Source organism: Tachyglossus aculeatus, chromosome 16, assembly GCF_015852505.1.
Source record: "Tachyglossus aculeatus isolate mTacAcu1 chromosome 16, mTacAcu1.pri, whole genome shotgun sequence".
NCBI classification, from domain to species: Eukaryota; Metazoa; Chordata; class Mammalia; order Monotremata; family Tachyglossidae; genus Tachyglossus; species Tachyglossus aculeatus.
The window spans coordinates 43,825,319-43,843,060 of NC_052081.1; the positions used below are offsets into that span (position 1 = coordinate 43,825,319).

General features: G+C 62.7%; 1 protein-coding gene across 1 annotated transcript in view; it reads right to left on the minus strand.

The window, feature by feature from the left end:
• Nucleotides 1–204: 204 nt before the first annotated feature.
• ADGRB2 (adhesion G protein-coupled receptor B2) overlaps nucleotides 205–17,742 on the minus strand; it is a 40,810-nt gene continuing 23,272 nt past the window's right edge. Inside the window, 29 exon segments of the mRNA XM_038757972.1 lie at nucleotides 205–461; nucleotides 1,349–1,402; nucleotides 1,626–1,724; nucleotides 2,235–2,270; nucleotides 2,868–3,499; nucleotides 3,997–4,036; nucleotides 4,446–4,541; nucleotides 5,536–5,707; nucleotides 7,215–7,313; nucleotides 7,779–7,864; nucleotides 7,979–8,045; nucleotides 8,383–8,452; nucleotides 8,964–9,114; nucleotides 10,690–10,792; nucleotides 11,157–11,260; nucleotides 11,637–11,763; nucleotides 12,500–12,543; nucleotides 13,030–13,132; nucleotides 13,245–13,320; nucleotides 13,504–13,650; nucleotides 13,839–13,947; nucleotides 14,112–14,180; nucleotides 14,556–14,750; nucleotides 15,112–15,218; nucleotides 15,412–15,513; nucleotides 15,666–15,830; nucleotides 16,142–16,306; nucleotides 17,473–17,578; nucleotides 17,580–17,638. Of these exon segments, the coding sequence (XP_038613900.1) occupies nucleotides 240–461; nucleotides 1,349–1,402; nucleotides 1,626–1,724; nucleotides 2,235–2,270; nucleotides 2,868–3,499; nucleotides 3,997–4,036; nucleotides 4,446–4,541; nucleotides 5,536–5,707; nucleotides 7,215–7,313; nucleotides 7,779–7,864; nucleotides 7,979–8,045; nucleotides 8,383–8,452; nucleotides 8,964–9,114; nucleotides 10,690–10,792; nucleotides 11,157–11,260; nucleotides 11,637–11,763; nucleotides 12,500–12,543; nucleotides 13,030–13,132; nucleotides 13,245–13,320; nucleotides 13,504–13,650; nucleotides 13,839–13,947; nucleotides 14,112–14,180; nucleotides 14,556–14,750; nucleotides 15,112–15,218; nucleotides 15,412–15,513; nucleotides 15,666–15,830; nucleotides 16,142–16,306; nucleotides 17,473–17,578; nucleotides 17,580–17,638 (3,605 nt within the window). The 3' untranslated portion in view covers nucleotides 205–239.

Below are 17,742 nucleotides of genomic sequence, written 5' to 3' on the forward strand. Positions count from 1 at the left end.
GACCCCTAGAGGCCTAGAGGGCAGTGGGGTGGGGGAGTCCCCCGTGTCTCTATCGCGGAGGCTGCCAGCGCATGAGAAAGCCGCATCCCTGCGCCTTGCGGGCGGCGGAAGGGAGGGAGAGGGGGGGCGGTCTCTCCAAAGTGGCGGTGTGAAAATAGAGATTTAGAGGCTCCGCCAGCCCGCCCGCCCACCCACCCACCCGCAGTTCGTCCCGGCCCCTGGCCCTCGGGCCCCAAGGCTCACACCTCCGTCTGGAAGTCCCCGTCCGAGGTGTCCAGCCCCAGGAAGGCCCGGTCCCAGGCCGCGCGGTGCAGCTCCAGCCGCTCGCGGGGCCTGGAGGGCAGCGAGCCCAGAGTCATGGCCTTAAACGTGCTCCACGTCTGCTGTCGCTGCTGCTGCGGCGGCGGCGGCGGCGGCTGCTGATGATGAGAGGATGGCCGCTGCCCTGGGCTGGGCTTCTCCTGGGAGTGGGTCGGGGTGAGAGGATGATGAGAGGCTGGGGTGGACACAGGACCCACGCACGGAGCGAAGAACAAACGGGGGAGCAGGGGGCGGAGGCCTTCTCCTTTAGGCGCCCAGCCATCACCCCATCGCACTCCAAACCTGCCCTCCCACTTTGTCCCAAACCGTTCCCCCTCCCCTCTTCCCCAGGGGAGCCCTCTCTGATTAAGAGGAAGGCGCGAATAGGGCCATCCCCCATCCCAAACCAGCCTCCAAGCTGGATATGAGAAGCAGCGTGGCTCAGTGGAAAGAGTGCGGGCTTTGGATTCAGAGGTCATGGGTTCAAATCCCAACTCCGCCAATTGTCAGCTGTGTGACTTTGGGCAAGTCACTTCACTTCTCTGGGCCTCAGTTCCCTCATCTGTAAAATGGGGATTAAGACTGTGAGCCCCCCGTGGGACAACCGCATCACTTTGTAACCTCCCCCAGTGCTTAGAACAGTGCTTTGCACATAGTAAGCGCTTAATAAATGCCATTATTATTATATCGGTTTTTTGAGTTGCACTCTCCCAAACACTTAGCACAATGGGCCACACGTCAAACAGTAAGCCCTTAATAAATGCCACCAGTTGATTGTGATCAGAGAGAAAATATCCACGAATGGGTCCTGTTCCTTTCTGACCCTGGGGGAGTCCCGAGAGTGGGGGAGACGTCTTGGAGGTCTGGGTGTCAGCAGTCAGGGAGTGAATGCAAGGTAATGAAGAGAAAGGAGGCTGAAGGACTCGGTCAGGATTAACCCCTCCAGGTGTCAGAAGTCGTCCAGGACCTACCGGAGCTAGGGCTGGATTTGGGGGAGAGGAGAAGGAGTAGGTGGCCAATGCTGGGGGGCAGTGGGAGGGGCACTTACACTGGAGACGCTGCGCTCTGCCCCACCCGACGACACACTCCACCGCTTCTCTCTCTGCCATTGAGGTAGGGAAAAGGAGTTAGACCAGCCTGGGCATTGGAACCAGCAGGCCTCTGACCAGGGGGTGGTCCCCGGGACGAGAGGTCAGGAAGGAGAGGTGTCAGTGCTGAGGAAACTGCTGAGGCCCCAGAGGGGTTGGCACTGGGGTGGAGGTGGGGGCTGTGTACTCCCCACCCGGGGGGTGGCCTGTGGGTTACACCCGCCAGTATTCCCTCACCTTGGCTGTGGATGGGCCCCGGTAGCGGTCGAAGGTGTGAAACTTCTGGTTGAGCTCATGATACAGCTCCGAGTGCCGCTTCCGTGTGTGCATCACCTTCTGGGGGAGGACAGGGGGTCGACAGGGACCTTCCCGCTAGCAGCAGAAGGGTCAGCAGGCCCTGGGCCCCTCCCACTGGTGACAGGAGCCAGTAAAATGGTGGGCAGTGGGGGAGGCACTGTGGGTATAACCTCAGGGATTCCTGGGTGGGATCTCCACCGGAGCAGGGGCCCAAAAAGGAGCTGGAGATCCCGGTTCCCAGATGGACCAGGGAGGAGCTGGCAGGGGCCAGGATGAAGAATCTGACGGGGGTCTATAATGGGCCTGGCACCTGGTTGAGGAGATGGGACTGAACCCTCACGTTGGGTTGAATCAATCATTTATTGAGCGCTTACTGTGTGCAGAGCACTTGTACTAAGCACTTGGCAGGCATGGGAGAAGCTGTTTCCTCAGATTCCACTTGGGCCCTTTTCCCCCTTGCCCCTGGGGTCAGGTCCCGGCCCCTTGCCTTCAAACCCATCCTGGAAAACAAGCTAGTGCTGGGGGAGGGGGGCGGGGAGTGCCTCTTACCTCAAAGTCCAGGTCTGAATAGCGCAACTTTTTCCGCTGGGAGGGAGTGAGGACGGGGAGAAAAAGCCTCTATTACTTTTGGGGGATAGAAACTGCCGGGGGCAAGGGGAGGTCCTCTTACGTGACTTCAGGGCCAAGCCCCTCCCAACCTCAATCTGGGACCCCAGCCTCACTCCAGCCACATCAGAAAATGAGCTGGGCCTGACCCCGGGCCCGGGCCCGCGCGGGGGTGGGGAAGATGGCAGGGCAGGTGATCCGGGTCTAGGTGTAAGGCTAGTCACACAGGCTGCCTGTGATCAGTGGAACCTGTCCACCCCCAATGACCTCCTCTAGTCGCCTGTGCATACGTATGCACGTGTACACACACAGACTCCTCTGCTTCCCACCAGGCCCACGTGAAGGCAAGCTCCCCAAGACCCATGACCAACACCCTCTAGACTGTGAGCTCGTTGTGGGCAGGGAATGTGTCCGGTTTGTTGTTACATTGTACTCTCCCAAGCGCTTAGTACAGTGCCTTGCACACAGTAAGCGCTGAAGAAATGCAGCTGAATGACTACCCGTGCGGACATGCTCTCACTGATACACGCCTCCTCGCCCGAGCAGCCCCGCCCTCCGAGGCCTCGCCCCTCTCACCTCCAAGGAGCCCATCTTCAGGGCGGAGCCGGGCACGGTGCGGGGCATGGTGCGGCTGCGCTCCCCTGGGGCCGGAGCCTGCCGCCCACTAGCCGGAGGCTGGAAAGGCAGCCCGTACGGGTTCTGCAGGGTCTCGTAGGCCTGCGGGGGTGGGGGGACGGCGGGGGCGGGGCCCAGGCCCACGTGGTCCACAGACATGAAGCTGGGGTAGCCCTCGGTCTGGGCCAGCCCCTGGGGCCCGCGCCGGGGGGTCCCCTCGCCGGCCCGGGCCCGTTTGCCCTCCTCCCGCCCGAAGGGCTTGAGGCTCAGAGTCCTGCGGGGCAGCACCGCGTAGTCTCCCTCGGCCCGCGGCTCCGCGCCCCGCAGCCAGGCGTAATCCAGCTGGTGCAGGCTGCCCTCCCCACACATGTACACCGGGCTGACGTCCTCGGGGCGAGCCGGCTCGCCCAGCACCGGCGAAGGCCCCTGGACCAGGATGCCCGGGGGCGGGATGTTGCCCGGCAGGCTGGAGAAGCCCAGGGAGCCCTCCGAGCCCACGTGCAGTTTGGGCTCCTCGTCCTCGTCCAGGGACAGGCGGGAGAGGGTGCCCGTGATGGTCGACGGGTTGCAGGTGTTGACCTCCTTGAACAGGACTGGCAAGGAGGGGAGTGGTCAGGTCGACGGAAGGGGCCCCATGGGGGCGATGTGCCCCCTCTCCCCACATCGATGGGCTTAATCCAGCCTAACGGAATCCTCCAGACCAGGGCTGGCAAACGCCCCGTCCCCACCCATTTCCACTTCCCATACCCTGGACGGCCCTGCAGCTCTCAGGAAGTCTCTGACAAAGCAGGGTACCTGTGGAGGGGTTTGGGGCTTCCTGCCCGCCCAGACCGGCAGCCTGGAGCCCAGATTTGGGGTTTCCCGTCTCTTGCCGCCCCATCCTTGTTCACACCAGCTGGTTGGGGTTCGAATTTAAGGAACCCCACCCTCTCCCAGAACGAACAGCCTGAGATTCTCCCCAGTCCTCCCCCAGAACCACACCCTGGGCCTTGGATTCGGGGCACCACCCAACCCTCGCCCAGAATAACTGCTTGGGGGCTTGGATTTGGGGTTTACCCCCGCCCCATCCCCACCCAGGCCAGCCACTCACCTGTCTGGCAAGCAAGGTCCACATCCTTTTCAAAATCTGACTATAGGAAGGGAGGGTGGGAGAGTGGGGGAGAGGGAGAGAAGTCCAATGGATCAGGAGCAGGTAAAGGAGACCCCTCACCTTTGGAAAGCCTTGACCAGAGGGGGCTGACGCCACCCTGCCAGCTGAGCTGGCAGGAAGTGTTCTGGCCTCTAGGTGCCCACTGGCCCCATCTACTCTCCCTGCGAATGGGTAGGTGGTTCCAGGCCCTGGGCCCTGAGGCTTGGGGCTGCCTCCCCCCGGGTCCAGCCCTTCACCTTGATGGTCCCACCCCCTGCCTAGCCCGAAGGAACTTCCTGTACCTCCTCCTCCTCCTCGCTGAGGACTACCATGCCTCTCCCCACCCCTCCATACGGGCCTGGGGCTGCCCCAAATAGTTGCAGAGCCCCCCAGACAGTGCCCAAACTCACCATGATCTGGACCTGCCCGTTCTTACAGGAGTCGGGCGAATTCTCATTCTCGTCGCTTTTGCACACCCCGATTTGGCACTTCACCACTTCCTGGACCTGGGCCGGGCAGAGGGCAGAGGGCAGAGCCCGGTCTTGGCCCCGGGGCACCCTCACCCCAGCCACACTTGGTTTAGGTGCAACTCTCAACCCTAGGGGCTCCCAGGGCCATTAGTTGCCCACTGTCCGCAGGAAGCCAACTAGCACCAGGTAGGTGCTGTCAAAGCTAGGCATCAACACCCTTTGCATCCTCTCCCCTGGGTGGCACAGCTGCTCCTCTTTCTCCCAGTCTTCCCTATGCTCCAGCCTCACTCCCTCAGACCTGCCCACTAGCGTGGCTGAGTGTACCCTGCCCCAGGTACCCAGCTAAGGGGCTCTGACCTTGTCTGTTTCTTCTAGGGGATGAGGCTGGGGGAGGGGAGGATGAAGGAGAGGGGATGGGAGGAGGAAGAGGCCAGAGATCGGGATGGAAGAGTGTGGGGGGAGAAGCTGGGGACAAGGGGCGAGGCAGGGGGCAGGAAGCTCTCTGGACTCTCAAAGCAGAGTGAGCGGATCCATCATTAACTCTGGCACCTATTGAGTGCCTACAGTGTAAAAAGCAGAGCGCGGTGTTGGACTCCTACTGTGTGCAGGGAGCTGTGCTAGGAGCTACACTAGGATCTGTCTTGGCTAGGCTTGCAGGAAGGTGCAGAGGGTGCCCGGGGGGTCAGAGCAGGGGGTGCCTGAAGGGCAGGATGGGGGGTGCCGGGGCACAGAGCGGAGGGTGCTGAAGCAGGGAAAAGAAGTGCCCAGGAGGACCAGCAGCTGAGGACTGTGTGACAAACAGTGGCTCCAGGAGAGGTGGGCTGGATGCCAGCTGTGCCCCTGCTCTCCTAACCCTCTTGGCCACTACCTTGAGTTGGGACCTCCGTGAGTCACTCAACCTCTCCGGGGCCAGGGGAGTGAGGGGAGACTTAGGGAATCCCAGACCCCAGAGCCCCATGGAGGGAAGAGAGGGCGGCCCACCAACCAATGCCCCCCACCACCCCTGTAGCCAACAGAGGTTTGCTCCCACCTCTCTGCGGAGGAAGCAGTGGACGGCGACAATGACAAAGCCTTGGGCGGAGTTGAAGACGGCGAAGAGGACCTGGAAGAGGATGGACCGCCGGTCGGTCATGGCCAGGACCGCAGACATCCAGGTGAGGGCCAGCAGCGGCAGCACCACACAGGAGCTCCAGAGAGAGGCCCTGGGGCCGGGAGGGTGAGACACGGGGACAGATCAGCCCTCCGGAGTCAGGCCTGCCCTCTGAGGAGCCTCCGCACCTCTCACACTGCCCAGGGGTCGGGGAGAGCTGAGCCCTGGGCTGCCAGCCCCAGATTGGCCAGGCCAGAGGCAGGGTTGAGAGGGCCTGCTTGGGGGCACAGCTCCATTGCCCACGGGGTGCACGGACATCCCCCAACGGGGGGCATCGACGGGGAGAACCAGCCAAAGAGGTGCAAGGAGAGAGGGACACACACAGAGACAGAGAGACACAGGCAGAGATTCATTAAGAAAGACTCACAAAGGCCTGGACACACAGGTAGGAGAAGGGAACCCAGAGACAAAGACACAGCACGGAAAGAGATGTGCAGAGACATAGAGAGACCCCATCAGAGATTCAGAAAAGAGACTCACATAGGGACAGGCAAAGTGTGTACTTCAGGGAGAGACAGCGAAGGAGAGAGACCCGGGGTGAGACATACATTGAGGGAAGTCCCGGAGAAGAGATAGAGGCTACAGAGACAAGACAGGAGGGGTTAGAGAGCACGGAGGGATGGGAAAGAGCAGGCAAGGCTGAAGAAAGGGAAGAGAGGGTAACTGAAAATTAAAACAGAAACAGAGTGGACAAGAGAGAGGTGGAGGGGAAAGGGGTTGGGGAAACGTCAGGGGGAGCTGGGGACTGCTGGCTGAGGAGAAGAGCCGAAAGGGAGTGGTCTCCCCTTCAGCCCACTCCCCTTACACTAGCAACCGCACCCCTTCCTGGCCCTCACCACCCAGCCCATTTCTGGCTCCCAGAGACCTGGAGCAGATGGGCCACAGCTATGCTAGGAGTGGGGTAGCTAGGGTCCTGGTCTAGATAGCACTGCCCAGGGAGTTCTGTCTCCCACCCAACCCTGAGCCTTCTGGCCCGGTCAGGTGGCTGGCACCAAAAACACACCCTGTTGCTGAAGTACTGCCTTCATTGCCCGATACCCATCAGCTGCCACCCTGTCTGGAGTCTCCATCCCCACACCCAGGCCAGAGAGCCCAGGCTCGGCCTGGGGTGGGGGGGGGGGGGGGCGGGGAGCTGATGGCCGAATGCTACGCAGAGGCCTGGAGCAAGCAAAGTAGGTTCGGGCAGGTGGCATCTCCCCAACTTTGGGCTGGGGTCCCAGGCAACATGATCGTGCCACACACTGTGAGCTGGGGGAAGGAAGCAGGAGCAACCAGCAGGCTCAGTGGGCACAGTTAATGCCCCTGAGTTCACCCTGCTCTGCTTGGCCCACTGGGCATCCTTGATGCCCAGTAACACACCTCCTTCCCAGAGCTTGGAGCTGTCTCCCTAGATACGTGCCCAGGACTGCTGCCCGGATGGGATTTAGCGGCGTGGAAGACATGGGCCTTGTTTGGGAGAGTGGAGTCATTCAGAGGGCCATTGGGGCTCCTGCCCTTCTCACCCCACCCCTCCGCGCTCCTGCCACCCTTCCCGGGTCCCACCCCGGGGTGGGACTAACATGGCATTCCGCGCGGCTGCTGTGCTGAGCAGGGGGCTGGGCACCACTCCACAGGCTGCACATGGGAGCAGGAGGCTGGCACAGAGGGGGCGTTCCGGGCTTGGAGTGGGGCGGGCACAGACGCGGGAATAGGGGGTCACAGACGGGAGACCAGAGACAGGGGTGGTGGAGCCCGGGAATGGGGGGGAGGGAGGCAGATGAGAAAAACAGAGAGAGCATGGTTAGTCCAGGGGGGCGGGGCGGGGTCCTCGGGCACTCACAACAGTCGCCCCCACATTCTGTGCCTCCCGGGCAGAGTGGTCCTGCTTTGAGGGGATCATCTCACCCCCTTCTCTCAGCTCCCCTCCCAAGGAAGAGACTCCCTCCCATGCTTGCCGCCCCCAGTCCCCTCTCTGAGGGGGTCAGAGACCCCTAGCAGAAGGGGAAACTGAGGCTGGGAGTCCAGAATCTGGAAGCTGGGGTCGGCAGACCGCAGTGGGAGGTGGGGGGGGGAAGGAGGGGGCTGGAGAGTTGATTAGGGAGGCCTAGGGGGGCTGGGTGGGGGCGGGGAAGGGGGAGGCATACCCTGCCCGCTGCTTCTTGGTTTTGTCGGAGACTCCGTCCCGGGACATGAGCTTGTTGAAGACGATGATGCCGATGAGCATGTTCACCTGCGAGGGGGAGGTAGGTGATGTCCTGGGACCACCTGCTCCTGCCCCCCACCATGACTCGCGTGGTCCCCGAGCCCCTGGGATTCCTCAGGGCCCTGGAGGGAGGGGACGTACCAGGACGATGACAGCAGCCGGGCCCACGAAGGCATAGAGCAGTCCCCCCTCCAGAGACAGCCAGCAGCTGGGGAGAGAGCACCCGTGGGTGAAGGGGATGGGGAGGGAGGGCGAGACCAGAAGGTCAAGGGACAGAAGAGCAGAAAATGGTGGGAGGATTATTAGGAGGGGCTGATCCACCTCCCCCACAACCAATCATGCAAGTCCCTCCTCCTGCAGATTTACTAAGTGGGGACCCCCGTGGCAGGGGTAAGGTGTGAAGAGTGATTCTGGGCCAGACCTTCCTTTTTGCCCACCGCCCCCTTAATGGATCTGAAGTACCCCGGAACAAATTCCACCCTCTCGGTCCCAACCCCCCCCCCCCGCCCCCCCGAGGGGTGCCCTTTCCCGTCCCCCTCACATACTAGCTGGCTGTGCCGTATCCCTTGGTGCGAGTGAAACCCACGGACACCGCCACCACGAGGGCGGGCAGACCTGCGGGCACAAAGAGCTAAGCGGCCGGGGCTGAGGATCCCAGTGGGAGCATTGAGCTGAGAAGCCAGGGGCGTGGGCTTCCAGGAGCAGCCGAGAAGAGGGCAACAGAGGCCTGGGTGCAGAGGACTTACCCAGGGAATGCTGGACTCCCAAGCCTGAGCGCCCCTGCCCGACCACCGCCCCCCCCCCCCCCCAACCATCCCTGCCCTACCCTTGCCCACCCGGTGCTAAAAAGAAAGACCTGGTCCCATGTTCCAAAGGGGACACTGCTCCCTTTAAGTCAGGCAGGTGTCCCTAGAAACTTAAAGAAGTTACAGACTGACACCACCTAGGATGAGTCTACCAGCCTGATAACAGTCAAAGACTCATCAAGCTCAGACGGCCTGGCTCCAGGCTGGCTTTGGAGGCTCATATTGCCCCCAGAGCCTCTTTGCGGTCTGGGGGCAATCCCGGGACAGCTCTTGCCCGCCACGCCCACCCACATGGTCCGCCCTGGCTGGATGGCACTGACCCCAACCGAGGCACAGGAAACGTTTGCGGATGAGGCGTGGGCGGATGCGGCCGATGACCGCCAGGTAAGACTGCCAGGCTTCCGTCAGCACCCAGCAGAAGGAGGACAGGAAGAAGAAGTGCAGGAAGGCAGCGGTCAGGGTACACGCGCCCTGGAACGAGACGGGCTGGCCTGGTGAGACCCTCCCCCTCGCCACGGTGGGCCGAGGGGGAAGAGGGGGGCACAGGCCAACCACTCTAGACCTTCCCTCGCCCCGGGGTGAGCATCCTCTCCCTTGTAGGGCTTCAGCTCCCTCACGTTGGCAGGGCAATGGGCACAGTGATGTGACTGGAATAACATGTCATCAGAAGTCCTAGCTTTTACTCCAGGCCCCCAGTGCCCCCCGTTCTCTGCTCCCAGGTTGCCACTCTGGCTGAAACCCTAAGCCAGCCAGGGCTATGCCCAGGGGCTGGACGGCAGTCACCCTCTGGGCTCACCCCTCTCTGCTTGGGAGGGGTCAGGAATAAGGAATTGGCTCCTTGAGGTCCCATCTCCACTGCCCACCCCTGCTCCCTAGGCAACCCCATCTCTTTTGAGGTGTGTGTGTGTGTGTGTGTGTGTGTGTGTGTGTGTGTGTGACAGAGAGAGAGAGAGAGAGAGAGAGAGAGAGAGAGATGCTCTCAAATGCTAGCACAGAGCCTGCGTGTGTTGTGTGTTGTGAGTGTTGAGTTGTGTGTTGTGGCCCATTCCTGGCCCACTGGACCCTGTCTCCCCTCCTGCCCTGGACGCCACTCATGCCAGGCACTGCCAACCAGTGCTGCCAACCAGCTCCTCCTCTGGGCCTGAGCCCTGCAGAGCGCTCACGCCGGCCCATGCCCACGCTCAGCACGACACAGGCCTGGTGACACCAGCACATGCATGCGGCATCCAGGAGAGGCAGGGAGGCCACCTACACAAAGACGCAGTTGGGTACAGACACAGACTCACACCCAGCGTCAGAACCACGGGGGGCTACCAAACACCTACACTAGACACATGCTCACGTGCACCCATAGAATCACACAACACAGACCACCCACAGAGATTCAGATGCACATGTCTATCAACACACCATAGACCCAAGTCAACCCAGGAGACATTAGCACTAGCAACTCTTGGTGCCCCATTGCCCAGAGCTGGCATTCCAGCGGGGCAGAGAGAGGGTCAAGGCAACATAAATCCAGGCAGGCAACACACACCCAATTTCAGTGTTCAGAGTCACATTGTGTAATCATACCTGCAAACACATTCACCTGATGTGTTCGTGCACAATGCAAGCCCTAGAAACTAAGGGGAAGCCAGTCCCACAAGCCCACGGGCACAAGAGTGCCAACCCCAGACCATTTGTCTGCAGAGACATTCCCACTGTGCCCAGCAATGCCCAGGGTCCAGTCCACCACCTTGTCCCAGGCCTGCCCTGGTGCTCCTGGGGCCATTTGGACTGGCCCAAGCCTCCCCGTTATGAAGCGCTGCCATGCGGATGGTAGTAAGCGGCTCCCAGATGTCCCCATTCCAACTCCAAGGCTTTTCTCTGGCACTAACATTGACACTAACCCTCTTCCTTCCGCTAGGCCTGGGCAAGGTGTCCCCATAACAAAAGCTGCTGCTCCCAGTTTCCCATCTTCGGGGCCAACTTGGGCAGGACCTATCCAGGACAGTGGTGAAGTTGGGCATAGAGCCCAACAAGAGGGCATGGGGCGCCACTGACCTTGCTCAGCATCTGTGACTGCCCCACCAGAATCAGGACATTGGATGCCAGGATGGAGGCGCAGAAATTAAGCAGGATAATGGAGCGTTCAGATTTGATGAACCTGGTGGGGAAGAGGGCAGAACAGACATGAGAGTATCCGGTCCCACCCCATCCAACCAAATCCACCCTCCAGGAGCAGGGCCCAGTCTCTCTGGGCCCCAACATGCAGGGAATTGTGCTTTGAATGCCCACATTGATGTCAACCCCCCTGCCAGGGCAGCACCCCTTCAGCCTCACCCGCGCCCCCACCAGACCTGATGAATCGAGACCCCCCAATTCAGTGAGAGAAGCCAAAGGTGGGGAGCTTGGCCAGAGGCCTCAGAAAGGGCTTCCTGGCTACTGGGAATCACTAGGAGGTCACTGGCCTCGGGGGCGAAGGGAGAGGGAAGACCACCTCCATCCCCTGTACCTGCCCAGGCACTTACCTCCAGAAGGCGGCATAGACAGCCACGAGGGTGAGCAGAGCCATGCAAGAGACGGCACAGCCGATCATGAGGGGCACGGAGGGAGTCCCCGATGGGTCCAGTGTCTGGGGCAGAGAGAACCACATGAGGTCCGCGGCAGGGGGGAGCAGGGAGCAGGGCGCAAGAAGAAGGGGGATGGGGTGAGCTGGGACTCCTCTCTCAACTGGACCAGGAAGGGGCTGTGGGAGGCTGGGAGGGGAGGGGAGCAGGAACTGAGGGGGAGTGATATATTGCTGAGAGATACGCAAATGGTGCGAATGAGATGTAAATGTGAACTTTCGAGTAATGGGGGAGGCTCCGAGGACAAGTGGGAGCTGGTACTTGAAGCTGCTAGGGCAAGAATGGCATAAGGGGAAGAGAGAGGGCAGCCCTTCCCTCCCTCCTTCCCCAAGTCCCTCTGCCCATTTGAACCAGGTCTGCAGGCATGTCCACTGCCCTCACCAGATCTTTGGGCATCTGGGCGAGCACAGCGAAGGTGGAGAGCTGCTGGCACTGGCAGCGGGTGTGGGCTGCGTGGCTTTCCAGGGTCTGGCAGCTCTCAGTATCCCAGTGCCCAGAGCTGGCATCCCTGTGGGGCAGGGGTTGGGGGTAGGGGAATGAATGTAGAGACCAATAGAGACCCAAGGCATGAAGGAGAGGATAAAGGGAAGCAGGGGAGGAGGGAAGAGATGTTTGTTCAGGACCTCGGTCCCGGTCCTGTTCCGGACACTGGGCCAGAGGGGTGCTGGGTGTCCCGGTCCCACGGTCCCGGCCTCGTTCTGGACACCGCCCAGCCCCCCTGAGGACAGGTGACTCCAGGATCCCATCTGGGAATGCTGGCTGGCACCATGGGCGCCCTGACTGCCTGGTGCCAATGGCAGGTTCCTGCCAAGCAGAAAACAGGGTGGATAAATACGGATTCTGAGGGACAGAGATGGTTGGCAAAGCCAGGCACTGACCCGGTATCGAATAGTACTACTACTAATAATAATGGTATTTGTTAAGTGCCAAGCACCGGGGTAGATATAGCACAATCACATCTGACCCAGTCCCTATCTCACACAGGGATCACAGTCTAAGGAGAAGGGAGAAAAGGTATTTAATCCCCATTTTGCAGATGAGGAAACCGAGGGAGAGAGAAGTGACTTGATTAAGGGGCCCGGAGGCTGGCCCTGAGGAGCAGTGCTCATTCCCACCTCAATCACACTCAAAGTCAATGAATCTGGGGTCTCTTTGCCAATCGCCAAGGCACCCCCTGGCATCCCAAACCCTAGCCAGAGGGCCCCGTCCTCAAGCCCGGGCCTCTGCCTTATGCCCAGACTCACGCTTTGCTGTAGTCCCACGTGGCACAGTGAGGGTCCGAGGTGCCCTGAGATTGGAGGGAGAGAAGGTGTGGTGAGAAGGGCCCCCCCCCTTCGCCCGCGTCCCTCCCCACCAACTGGACAGCCCCTTGGGGTCAAGAAAACCATGGAAAAGACCGGAAGATAGGGGGGATCGGGGGCTGTGAGGAGGAGGGCTGGGAAGACCACGCTGAGGGGAGTCTCTGAAGTGGGAGCACAGAGCCGGACAGGCAGCTATACCCCACCTACCTCTAGCTGCCACCCCAAGGGGGAAGGGTGGGGGACAAGGAAGCAGGAACGGGCTTGTGGGGCTGTGGGCAGGAGCAAGATCGAGTGTTTGTCAACATCGGGGGAGTTGCGGGGGGGGAGATTGAGGGAGGTTCTGAAGAACTGTGTAGTCCAGTGCTCTGCACACAGTAAGCGCTCAATAAATACGACTGACTGAATGAATGAATGTGTAGGCTTGTCCTACCACCCAAAACCCCCAAGGTCCCGCCCACCGGGGTCTTACTTACATTGATCACGTGGGAGAGCTCCACGGTGATGAGGGGCTCGGTGGGCTTGGTCGGGGGTCGCACCGTCACCGTCAGCACCCGGGAGCTGACCGCCAGAGGGGGCCTGGAGGGAGAAGGGCCGGTGGGACACCACACATGGGTCGGTGGCGTGTGGTGTGGCGTATCGGGGCCCAGAGCTTGCTCTGTCGCGGCTATTCTGGGCAGAGGGGGCTCACCTGGGCTGGGGCAGAATAAGCCCCAGAGTCCGGTACAGGACGGCGCCGATCACAAAGTAGGACGACTCGTCGGCCTCTGGCGGAGAGAGGGAAGAGACCATCCTGACCGGGGGCCGGAGGATGGGGGGCTCCAGGGCTCTGACCCCTCCCCGCGCCGGGGCTCCCCGGAGGGAGAAGCAACGTTCAGAGACAGGCGGCCGCAGTGGGCCCGGGGATGCCCACCCCACAGTTTGCGAGCCCCGAGGCTTCGGGGCCATACCCGAGGAGGCGAGGCTGAGGACTTCCCTGGGCAGGAAGAGTCGGTCCTCGGAGTGGCGGGCCCAGTCCTTCATGCCTCGGCGGCCCCGCATAGGGAACGTGATGTCGCTGGAGACGGCCGACACCGGCTCCCGCTGGATGCTGATCACTGCGGTGGGAGGGAGCATGGGCAGACCACGGCAGAGACGCAGGGCCAGAGAAACGGAGAGACAGACGGACCCGGGGAATGACGAGTGTCTCCGCCGGACGCCCTTCCTACCAGAGGCAGTAGCCCCCTGCCCCAAGCTCGGCCCCTACCCTGGGCCCATCCCCAGGCCTGCCCCTTGCCTCTCATACCCAGGTTGTCGGTGACGATCAGGGAGCTCTGGAAGGCCTTGAGGGCATCGCCCACCAGATGGATGAAATCCTCCACAACCCGCAGCAGGTGCACCGAGCCTGGGGTCACCTGCAAGGCACCACCGGAAGCTGGGAGGGACCCTGGGGTCCGGGCCCCTGGCATCTCTGTTCAGCAGGGTTTGGCGTGGCAGGGACTCTCCCCAAGCCCGCTTCAGGGTGGAGCTCTGGGCCTCCCCCCTATGTGTAGCTGGGCAGCACTGAGCCCTCACGCACCTGCTGGGCATCATCCCACTTCTCTTTGTTCTCTGCATCCACCATGTAGCTGACCACCTGGAAGAAACGCTGTAGCGAGTGGGTAGGGGGAGAGAAGGGTGAGGATGAGCAAGGAGAGGGGAGGCAGGCATGGGCCTCTCGGCCACCTCCATCTTTTTCTCCTCACACGGAATGCCTGCCGCTTCCCCTACCTGTAACTTAATGACCGTTTCCCCCGTTAGACTGTCAGCTCCCTGAGGGCAGGGATTGTGTCTATGGACTCTGCTGTACCATCCTCCCCCAAGTGCTTTGCCCAGTGCTCTGCCACAGAGTGAACACCACTGACTGATGGATTCATGATGCCCAGTTGGCGTCGAGGGCCAGTAGCAGAGTCCACGAGGACCAGGTGGGGTGGGGAGCCCGGCCAGAACCCTGTGCCCAACCTGCCCGCCGACCCCCGGGCACCTGCACGTCGTCAGCGGAAGGCACATAGGTGGCCCTCTTGAAGGTGTCGGTGACGTTCCTCAGGATGTCCACCGAGAAGAGCAGGTCGCCGCTGTAGTAGGTGCGGCGGGTCAGCAGCTCCAGCAGGCTCCGCACCACCTGTGACATGCCCTCGCCTGCCAGCATGCGCTGCCCCTTGGCCAGATGCTCCCGCAGCTGATAGGGGGAGGGGCGGGGAGAGGGAGCCGAGGCTGGGCAGAGTGCCAGGGGCCGGCCTCCACCACGCCACCCCCACCCTGTTTGCGGGGTCCCGGGCCGCTCCACCCCCTTCCCCCTGCCACCACGCCCTGGGCCCCACCTGGGCTCTCTCTGGAGGGGCCATCCCAGACAGTGGCAGAGTCGGACAGAGAGAAACAGGCGAACCCCAAACCGAGAGAGGCAGAAAACCCACCCCCACACACCAGAAACTTTCCCACCCCAGAAACCTGGGTGCCTCAGGCTCCCCTACCCTCCCTCCCCATCGCTGCTGCTGCTGCCCCCATCCAGGGGCGAGGGGGCAGCCACGGTGTGCACCTACTGAGAGATGTAAGTATCGGTACTCGTGAGAGATGCAGCGGGCAAAACTGGGCAGCCCCCAGTAGGCTACTCCCTGGGCATTAAGCAGGCAACGGCGGCTGGCAGACCCTGGAGGCGGGAAGAGGCAGGCACTGGACCACAACTCCCCTCATCCAACCCCTGGGACCCTGGGGGCGGCAGGCAGGGGGCTGTGCCCGGTGGGCTCAGGATGCGGAAGGGAGAGATGTCGGGCAGGGACCTCAGTAGAGACTGGGAGGGGGGGTGCCTCCGAGTGGCCAAAGGTCACCAATGGGTCACTCACCCGTGGCATTGGGGGGGCACTTGTTGTAGATGATTTCACCTGCCGCTGTCTTCTTCCAGGTCATCAGCATCACGTACTCGTCTTTGCACATCTCATAGAAGGCTGCAGGAGCAGAGAAGAGGAGGGAAGGGGACGAAATGGTGGCAGAGCCCTGGGCCCGAGTGCCCACCCCCCTGCCCCGGCCTGGGTACCCTCTGCCCACCCTTTCACCCGCCGACCCACCTCGGGGGCCAAGGTCCCCGGCAGGCAGGTACCTGGGCACTTCTTCTCATTGCAGGTCTTCACCTCCTCGCCCGTGCCCTCGCAGGGGTAGCCCTGCACCCCCGTGCCCTGGCACATGCGGAAGCGGCGCTGCCAGCCCGTGTCGCACGTCTTGGAGCACAGGCTCCAGGGGTTCCAGGGACCCCACTTGCCATCGGCTACGGGGGAGGGGGAGAGGGAGACGGGCCCGGTGATCGGGAGGGGGGGCTCTGTCCCCCTCCCACCGGAGGACTGCTGGCTCCCTCCTCTCCCACTCCTCACCCCACCCCCTCACCCTCTGGCCCATCGGTGGCCGACAACTGTCCGCGGGGTCTTCTGGGCAGGGAGATGGGCACCGGGTGGCTCCAGCCTCACTCCCCCTTCCCAATCTTCACACCCTCGAGTGACATCTGGGGTCTCCCGTGAGACCCGCCCCGGACCGCCCGCCAACCCACCCCCACGCACGGGCACCCGTCCCCCCAGTTCTTACCTGGGCACTCGGGGTTGCTGCACTCGCGGGCATCGGAGTGGGCGCCCTTGCACTCGCCCCAGCCGTGGGCTGCCACGCTGCACCGCCGGCTGCGCTGCTGGGTCCCGTTGGCGCAGGACACGGAGCAGCGTGTCCACGGACCCCACTCCAGCCACTGGCCCTCCACTGTCCCGGGAGACACAAGCACACAAGATGGGAGGGTTAGCTGGGCCGGAGGGAGGGGTGCGAATTGTTGGCATGGGGACAACGGGGCAGCAGTGAGGAGCTTGCTGGAGATCCAGGGACTGAGGCTCTGCCCTCCTTGGATCTGGTCCTGCGGCTGGCTGAGCGCTGGTCAAGGGAAAGTGGGGGGGGGAGGGGGCTCTTCTTGGCCCAGGAACAGGCAAGACCTCCGTGGCTGTTGGCCAAGCCCAGAGGGTAAGGGCAGCCGGCTCCACCCACAATCAACAGTCCGGAGCCCTTTTGCCACCACGCCCGGATCCCTGCTTTCTCCCTGCCAGGGGCCAGGATGTTCCCATGCCCTCTGGCACCATGAAGCAGGGTGGCCCGGGGCCCGGGCTCCACGAGCCAAGGCGGACAGACCCGGCAGTACTGGGTCCTGGCCAGCATGCTCAGCTGATGCCGTCGGCCCCAGCCCTGCCCCCGGTAAGACCGTGCCCTTCCTTTCGCCCAGCTCCAGCCTGAGGCTTCCTTAGCTGGGGGTCCCTTCTGCTCTGGCTCTGCCAACCTCAATGTGCCCGCTTTGCCGGACCCTGGAGGACATACAAAATCACTGCAGCCGCCAATGCCCACTGAGCCCGGTTGTCGTGGGGAGCGGGGAGCTTTTCCCCTGGGACCTCTGAGCCCCCGGAGCCGGCAGGCAGCTCCCAGCTCGTTCCCCCGGTGCACGGCAGTGCCCAAACCCCTGAGTCCATCCCCCAGTACCCAGACAAGTACAGGGTTTGAGGTGACCCGCTCTCGGGACAACATCCCCGGAGCTGACGGCGAAGGCTGGCAATGCCAATGGGGATGGCAAAACCTCATGTCCTCAACCCGGACTCTGGCGCCCCTGCCAGGTTGGGGGCTCCGTCCACCCCCGATCTCTCTCGTCCTCACTCCGGGGAGGGAGGAGGGGTGGGCAGAATGTCCGAGCAAACCCTTCACGTGCTCGCTCGCTCTCTCGCCCTTTCCTCTCCTCTGCCCCTCCATCCCCCGCCCCGCTCTCCGGAGCCCAGGGAACCCAGCCCCCTCCCCGGCTCCGGCGCCCCTTCGAGGCCCGGAGCGGGGCCAGCGGAAGGGTTGTGGGGTGGTGGAGGGTGGGGGGGCGCGGGAGGGGGCGGGGAGCTACTGACCGGGACAGGCGGCGAGATTGCAGAGCCTAGTCTGCAGCTCAGGACCCTGGCAGGCCTTCCCGCCGTGCTGGGGCGGCACACAGCTCCGCGTCCGGCTCCGGGCCCCCCCGCCCGCAGGTGCGTGAGCACAGGCTCCAGGGCCCCCACTCCTCCCACAGGCCGTGAACTGCAACACAGCACACAGCGGCGGCATCACCCCTGGCCCGGGCGCTCCGCTGCCCCGCTCCGGGCCCGGCCTGGGCACCTCCCTGGGCACCGCCCTGGGCACCG